The following is an 8,836-nucleotide window of genomic DNA, read 5'->3' as shown; positions in this document are numbered from 1 at the left end:
GTTATACTTGAAGCCCGCCCTCTGAGAAATACTGAAAACATTGTTATAAATTGAAGCAACACCTCCCCCTTTACGTTTTGGACGTGGGCACGTGGCTCATGTTTATAACAGTAATCTTGGGGGGTAGACTCATTTAAAATAATGTAATCATGAGGGTTTAGCCATTCTGTCAAACAGAGCACATCTAGGTTATGATCAATGATCATATCATTTACAAAAAGTGCTTTCGTAGAAAGGGACCTGATATTCAATAAGCCAAGCTTTATCATTTGTTTATCCGTATTACATCTGTTTTTTACATCACAGTTATATATTACATGAGAATAAGGCCTGAAGTTAGGAAGAACATTTGAAGAGTTTGGTTCCAAAACGCGATAAACGCCATTTTTAAAAAAGTTGAGTTTCCGCCAAAATCAGTATTGTATCTGGTCAGTATTGAAAAGTCAATTTTTTTATTTCACGCAAAATGCTATATCGAGTTATTCTGTCATGTTTTCTACCTTTCTTTCCAAACCGCGACAAACGCCAGTCTCCCTTCTCTGCAGAATGCAATATATCCGCTCAACCAATCACAGCGCACCATTCCACGCACTGTAAACGGTAACAACCAATCACAGCGTACCATTCCACGCACTCTAGACCATAATAAAAGCGCATTTGAATACACCCAGCATACTAGTTTTCCTCATCTACTTTGTACTTTGTGATCAACAAACACACTTAGGGCTGCACGATAAATCGCATGTGATTGTCATGCGCATCTTGTCAGTAAAGCCGATTCTGTGATTAATAGTACCGGTTAATCTCCATCACGTGCTTTCAGATGGAGTGGCATTTAATACACAGAGCCGCAGATCACAGACAAGCTACGCAATATCGCGTTCATTAGGTGAATTGCATTCGATTATGAACGCGATATTGCGTAGCTTGTCAGTGTTACTGTTTTTATTAATGCAATTTATGTGTTTGTTAATACAGCATATAGCACTAGTCAACTAAATGAATGTAACATGGCAAAGATGAATGCACTTTTGGAAGTTGAATGTAAGGGAAATGTCATTTTGGAATTTCTGTGGTCTAATGCGATGTTGTTCATGTTCTTGTTCATGATGAAATTTTATTTTATTGTTGTAATTAATGTATAGCAAACAAGATGACCCGTTGAATTCATTTTGGGAGCGATGATTGATGAATGTATTTTTAGTCCAGTGCCTGTATATAAGATTAGTATTGTTATAATATAATTATATTTTCATAATTATTTTTTTCTTCTCAAACCTTGTCTGTGGTGTAAAAACACCCCTGTCCAAATGCCCCCAGAGGGCATCACTTCCCACTTTGATAATTACTGTAGTTACCATGTTCTGAAGTGGTTGAATAAAAATATTTGGAGTTTATATCTAAAAATTACCTCAACTTAGCACATGCAAGCTTGTTAGCTAGACAGTTAGCATCAGCTAACAATATTTACTTATTTTCAGTATGGTTATGAATAAACATTCATATCTGTCTACTCGGCTAGTTAATCCAAACAATATAAAAAAAATTTATATTAAGTTTTTAATATTTTTTATATAGTTTTTTATATATTAAAGTTTTTTTGTCCTAAAACATAGAGACACAGATGTTGATGTCTCTGCATTCAAACATTTCAGTGGGCTTAACCCCTTAACTGTCACTCACATTTTTGAACATAGTGGAAAGTGCACTATCCAAACTTACATTTTTTATAATTCATGAATGAAAACATTTTGTAACATGATTTTGATGTACCATTTTCATGGTAATGCAATGTCTGATTTTAAAATTGTTTTTTAAAGGATGAATTTTGAGATTTTAAGTTTTTTCAATTGATATATAATTTCTGATTATTTCTAAAGTGTGATAGAGAAAAAGGCAACGAAGAAGACTTTTTGTGACAAAGGTCAGAACTCCTGTTATAATGTAGATTTTTGAGCTGCACTCTTGTCATAAATTAATCTATTACTTTTCCTATATAATTTTTAACAAAAAACTGTGGTAAAATATCTATTTAGGAGTCTTAGACCTTTCCAAACGATATAAAGTTTGTCATGATTAGATTAGGATTTAATTGTAATATAGTGAAGTAAATTTAGGCGTCCCACAGAGGGGACGGGTGACATGTTATATGGTATATAAATGATACATATCATGCCATTTTTTTATCATGTGTAGATCCTTAGATACATATATGTAGATACTTGATGTCAAGGCTAAAGATATGTAGTATATATATATATATGTGTGTATATATATATATATATATATATATATATATACACTCACAGATTCTCATCTTGAGAATCTTTATTTCCCAAATGAAATTAATCCAGATCATAACCAAATGAATCAGTGAGTTGTCGACTCGAGAACAGCTGCAATCGGATCATTCTAATTCGTTAATGAATTGTTTGGTGCGATTTGCGAACCAATTTAAAAGGTTAATTGAAAAGAATCAGTTCGTTCTTGAATCAGACACCGCTTCTGCGTGTCGGAGCACGTGATATATTATAAGGAGTTACGATATGTTTTATGAAATAAAACGTAGTAAAGTAAAAAGATATATATACACTCACAGATTCTCATCTTGAGAATCTTTATTTCCCAAATGAAATTAATCCAGATCATAACCAAATAATAATAATAATAATAAAAAGAAATACCTGGGATAATAACCCAATGAATGACTCTTTCACAATAAAAACCTTAATGGCAGGAGAAGATCTCAGTCACGTACATCCGAACGCAAGAAGATTCTTGAGCTTCTGGCTTTCCTAAAGAACTCCTGCACATCTGTGCTACTTTAAGATGGATGAGCAAAGTTTTGGCTCTGGGAACTGATTTCAGCCTTGCTATTCGGCTCCCTGTGAGAAAACCTGATTTACTTGGCAAATGTCATGCTGAGAAACCACAGCCTTGTTCTCCCTCACTTTCCTGCAGTGTGTGTATGTGTGGATGTAGATAAGATATGGGGGGAATTCAATTCAGGTGGAAAATGAGTGTGGATCATATCTGTGTGTGTGTGTGTGTGCGTGTGTGTGTGTGTGTGTGTGTGTGTGTGTGAGAGAGAGACAGAGAGAGAGAGAGAGAGAGAGAGAGAGCCCGTTTCCATGTAAAAGTGTGTGTTTGTCTGAGTCTGATAGGCCCAGTCCCAAATGCTACCCTGAAACCTTGTGCCATACTTTAATCATGTAATGCCACATATAAAGTGTTGATAGGCCAAGTGTGAATTGAGAGTGCATGGTAACCACTATGGAGGCATTCTCGAGCCCCCTTCTGAAACCTAAATTGAAAGATGAAACACCCTACCATCTTGTGGACTTTTCTGACATTTGTATAAAAGCTATTGCAAGACCACAAGTGTGCATGAAGTGCCCTATTTGGGACAGGGCTACAGATCACATTCTGGTGTGTGTTTACATGTGTGCTAACATGGTGGTGTCTTCTGGCTGATAAACTGACCGGCCCTCCTGATCTCCTTCCTGTGCTCTTCCCTTCTCTTCCTCTTCTCCTTTCACAGGTTTGACCCGACGGGTCTCAATCTATCTTGACAGAAGTAAGCAGGGAGGTGAGTGCTTCTCTCTCTTCTTTTCCTTCACCGCTATTTGGTGTTTGCACATGTGACACTGAGCATCTAATGTTTTCCCATTCCCAATTATAGCCTAACATTTTTCTCTGCATTCATCCGATTGGCTCTTTTAATTCATATTTCAATTCTGATTGGTGGAAGTCAAAGCTTACCAGTATTGAATTTTTTTCCTTCTTCATTTTAAGCACTATTTTTGGTGAAAAAATAGGCACAATTCTGTAGAAAGTAAGTAAAAGTAGCTTTAGTACAGAGCTCATTTTAGTAGAGAAACTAATTTTAGTCTGGTGCTCAATTTAGTTGATGAAAGCAAAATTAAATTAGCTCAAATTTACAAACACACAGGAGATATAGAAACTGTAGGAATTTATCAATGATGAACATAGCATTTTTGTTGAAATTTGTGAATTTTGTGTGAGCTTTTTGCTCTTGTTTATTATAACAAACATCTGAAGAAAGGTAGTGAAAATGTTGTATAAACGTTTGCTTTTTGTAATATTCCCTGAGCAACATCACAGTGTGTGTGTTAATCTTTCTTGAATCAGAATTTGTGGGTGTTCACACAGGTGTATATTGTGCTACTTTAAGAAGAAAATATGTATGTTTGTATTGATAAGAATATCTATGTATTTATCTATGTATAGGATTTCCAATCCTAAAATTGGATGTTTGATAGACAGCAGAAAGTAGGGCAGCAGTGCTACACTTCCAGCATGTCTTGATCCACATAACTTTTGGCTGTGTGTTTGGGACAATCATATAAGGTTGTTCTTTTCTGTAATGATTGAATAGAATCAGAGAATGACAGCCAGTCAGTCAGAACTGAACCAGGGCTCAAGATCAGTCAGTACCCCTCTTGCCGATAGCGTGAAAGCAGAAGCTTTGCAGTAAATTGGAAGTTGGTTTTGGTCAGTTTAATCTAGAGGTCTACTCAGGCAATAAGCTGAAGCTGGAAGCCCTGTGACCTGACCAGTGCTGTCAAATTTTAAGACAGAACCCAACCTGAGTCTCTCACCAATATGAGTGCATTTGTGCAGAAAATGAGCTGTTCAAATCTCAAGCCTTCATAGACACACTGCGTCCCAAATGACACACTATGCATTTATACACTATGTACTTATGCACTATGTACTCAACCATGTAGTGTATGAATTTCATAAGGTTATTTTGTCATTCATAATCGGAGTCTGATAGCCCCTCCCCCTTTGCGACAAAATTGAGTGCATGAAATGTCCAACATTCCACACTTCATCCGGGTCATAGAATAGTGCATAAGTACTAGGGATGCACCGATACCACTTTTTCCATCCACTCAGCGTGATCAGCTCGCTCACATCAGCTATACAGGCATTAATACTGAATGTTTTATATTCATTGCATACATATACTTCGTAGACATCTTTAATCTCTAATAACTCCATTCTGCTGTCTGTTGTCGGTGTTTCTTTGTCTGAATATGGCACTTATCACATGCTGTGTGGTATCGGGGCATTTTAACGAGTACGAGTACGAGTACAGGAGATCAGTATCGGGCCCGATACCGATACCAGTATCGGTTTCGGTGCATCCCTAATAAGTATGCAATTTGGGACGCACCTATAAACTTTATATGTGGACACCTGCTTGTAATTAGCAGGTTTGGCTATTCCAGTGAAAACAAATCTACTCATGCTACTTCATACAGTGACATTCTAAAGACATTTAAATGACAGTGCCTTAATGTACAAGCAAGGTCCATAGAGAAAACTCTAGTGTGGAGGCACTTAACGGGCCTGCACAAAGACCTGAACCCCACTGAACATTCTGGGTTGAATTGCAATACCAAAATCAATGTCTGGTGCTGAATAATCTGCTCTTGTGTCTAAATGCAAGAACATCACAACAGCCGTGTTCTAATGGAATGCCTTTCAGAAAAGTGGAAGCTATTATAGCAGCAAAAGGAAAATCAGCTCCTTGTTAATGCACATTTGACATTAAATGTTCAACAAGCATGTAAGGCTGTGGTGTTTGGGTGTATGTTTACATACACAAGTCCTTATCCTTGAAAACCATAGGTAAACACAAGAGAAAATATGACTCACACAGCATTAAATACAAGAAACAACCAAAAACATAGTTTGCAATGACCGATTTTTTTTACAATAAAGTCTGTTAGGTTGCCTTTTGATGTTCATTGTTAAATTTGGATCTTGAAGTAAACCAGTTAAGAACCACTTGACAACCACTTGTTTTTGTTATTTTATTCATTTATTCTACATTTTATCTATATTTTATTCATTTAATCTACAGTTGCTGTCTATAATCTATATTATCCGCACACTAATGAAATCGTTTTGTTATTTGCAATGACATCTAGTCTACAAAGGAGAATCAGACAGCTGAGTCTCTCAAAGAGAATGTTTGTGTAGTGCGAGAGTCAATGTAATGGAAAGGGTGACCTCTGGTGGTGAATAAACGGAAGTCCATGGACCGAATTCGTGACACCTGTTACTGGATCATAAATGAAATCATCTTATCTTTGATTGGTGTCAGCATGAATAACTCGCCACATTAATAAATTGCCACTTAATCCTGAAATTAACACATTGACAGTCGTATGAATGTGTCTGCTGGTTTATTGTTTTTTTTTTAAGTGATCTTTGTAATTCCTCCATCTCTGTTCACATCGTTCTTACTGTCATAAGAATGGCCCTGGACCATAGACCTCTTAACCACTTCTGAAGATGCGAGTTAGTGCTTTTGCAAGCTAAAAGGTTCAGTTTAAGATTTGCTGATCTTGATCTTTTTTTAATCCAGCCCCATATGTGGCTTTGATTTATTGATTAATTTTTTTTATTAAAATACTTGTGTGTTCTTTCTTTCTTTCTTTCTTTCTTTCTTTTCTTTATTTGGTTTAAACTTTAAGAGGTGTGCATCTTTGAGAAAGTGGTGCATTTACCAACATTTTTGTTCTGAAAGAAATGAAAACCAAAAGGTGAATGTGTGACTGTATTATCTTTTTTCATAACTTACAGACATGTCAGGAGAGCCCAGAGAGTTGTATATTTGATTGTGTATGTGTAAACCTTCTGTACTCTCTTTTGAAGGTGCAGGTATGGTGGTGGACTGGGAGCAGGAGACTGGCCTCTTGATGACGTCAGGTGATGTTCGAGTCATACGTATCTGGGACACAGAAAGGGAAATGAAAGTGCAGGTACTGGCTGAGTTGCACAGGCACACACACACAAATACACACACATTCACCTTAAAATCATCAGATGAGATTTGTAGTGCCATCATATACTGTATGTGCACCACTGTCTTGCTTCATAGTTAAATAAAACGTTCTTCCCTATTAGTCTCTCTGGCCTCTCTGCTTTCCCTCTCTGCCTAAAATTACAACTTTTCAAAGTTCCTACGTGAACGTTTCCATTGATTGATACTGTAGAACCTTGTGTGATTGTTTTTGGTGAGTAGTCATTCAGTTCAATTTAGCAATTTGTCTAAAGCAGAAACTCTAAAGCTGGCATTTCACTCTGCAGTCAGACTTGCTTTTATGAGAAGCCATACTGGACAAATGTGAAGCAAACCACACTAGAAACGATAGAAACTGATCCTGCTGTTCCATTCTCATAGGTTGTGTCTCTCTCACACTTGTGATGCAGTTTCAGATGTGATCCAATTATAATATTATGATACATCTTGAAGTATTGAACCGCAACATACTCTAATTTGTACTAAAAATCTATTTTTCGAAATACAGTTTATTGAGCTTTTACACTGTGTCTGCACTGGAGCAACCATTGTCTAACCAAAGCGACCATTGTAAATCTATTTATAAAATCAGTTTTATTCAGAGGCCCAAACTGAGGGAAACTATTCAATTTGTTTGCTGATATTTATATGGCCAAAAAGTAAAATAATATTCCGATAGCTTGTAAATCAATTAAATTTTACATAAAATGCATATTAATATCAGTTGTCACTTTTATCTCCCAATAATATGTCTTAGTATGGTATTGAAATGCTTTAGTATTTAAATGATATTTAACTGCATTCCTCCAAAAACTCATTCAGCTTTTGTGTCTGTGTTGCAGGACATCCCAACAGGAGCAGACAGCTGTGTGACCAGCCTGTCATGTGATCCTCAGCGGTCACTGGTAGCTGCAGGTCTTGGAGACGGATCGGTTCGAGTGTACGACCGCAGAATGGGACCTAACGAATGGTGTGTCAGCATTCACAGATCTCTGTGTACAATCACTAACCTATCAAATTCACACACCTCACCTGAATTACATTATTGAACCAACTCTCAGAGACTTTCACTAACAATCATGTGAGATGGATCATTAAGGAATGAGCTGTTATTGACTTTTGGGTAGAATCAAAACACTGAATCAACCATCAGAGACCTTTGAAAAGAGTCATATTACTGAATCATAAATGTATTCATCTCTGATGTGCCGTCACAACTGGTATGACTCCATAAATCAGACATCTCAAAATCTAAAAATCATTTCAAACTGGCTAGATCAGAAAATGATTCAGCATGAATCTTGTGGCTATACGCAATTTCACTCTTGTCCTGCACCACTGAGCTTGTTTTATTTTGCATTTGGTCTTGGTTGAATAAAAGTATCTGTAACAGTAACTCGCATCTCTGTGTGTCCACATGCACTCACCTATAAATTCCATGAGAAAACATTGTAATTAAGTCATAAGGCCTATGAATATTTAAATAATGCTAATGTAACAATTCCCTCTGGCTCTAGCATTTCCAAACGCTCAAGATTTTTCCTCTGCTAGTCACATGTGTCAGCTCTCTTCCGTGCCTTATTATTTCTTTGCTTTCATGCACCTTTAAACACTCCACCTCTGTGTCCCACAGCTCATTCTGACATTTCCTGCATCACACTGTTGTTGAGTTCCTTTTCCTTAATTTGCTTGCAGTCTGGCAACCACTGTACTTAAATTGCTTAATGAAATCGAAGTGAACTTGCATCATGACCTCTGACATGCTGAAGTTTCGTCACAGAGGAATATGTCTGTAAGAGAATTTCCTTGCCTCCAGTAACATTGCTGGAGTGCTCATGGTCATGTTTCAGTCTAGTTTAAAGGTGGTTTCTTCTGGCTACTTTTAAAAGTGTTTATTAAATACAGATTTTTTTTCACCCTTTTCCCAGAATCATGATGTCATACTTATAATTTTAAAAATCTTTCATGCAACTATTATTACATTTTAAAACTATG

The 8,836-nt window shown here is 36.6% G+C and overlaps 1 protein-coding gene across 1 annotated transcript in view; it reads left to right on the top strand.

The window, feature by feature from the left end:
* LOC107669526 (regulatory-associated protein of mTOR-like) overlaps positions 1-8,836 on the top strand; it is a 183,514-nt gene that overhangs the window by 168,005 nt on the left and 6,673 nt on the right. Inside the window, exons 24-26 of the mRNA XM_016461796.1 lie at positions 3,542-3,589; positions 6,694-6,800; positions 7,684-7,811. Coding sequence (XP_016317282.1) covers positions 3,542-3,589; positions 6,694-6,800; positions 7,684-7,811 — 283 coding nt within the window. The remainder of the gene's footprint in view (positions 1-3,541; positions 3,590-6,693; positions 6,801-7,683; positions 7,812-8,836) is intronic.

Source organism: Sinocyclocheilus anshuiensis, unplaced genomic scaffold, assembly GCF_001515605.1.
Source record: "Sinocyclocheilus anshuiensis isolate Anshui unplaced genomic scaffold, SAMN03320099.WGS_v1.1 scaffold612, whole genome shotgun sequence".
NCBI classification, from domain to species: domain Eukaryota; kingdom Metazoa; phylum Chordata; class Actinopteri; order Cypriniformes; family Cyprinidae; genus Sinocyclocheilus; species Sinocyclocheilus anshuiensis.
Note: the sequence above shows the minus strand (reverse complement) of the source record. Positions and strands in the feature narration are given on the sequence as shown.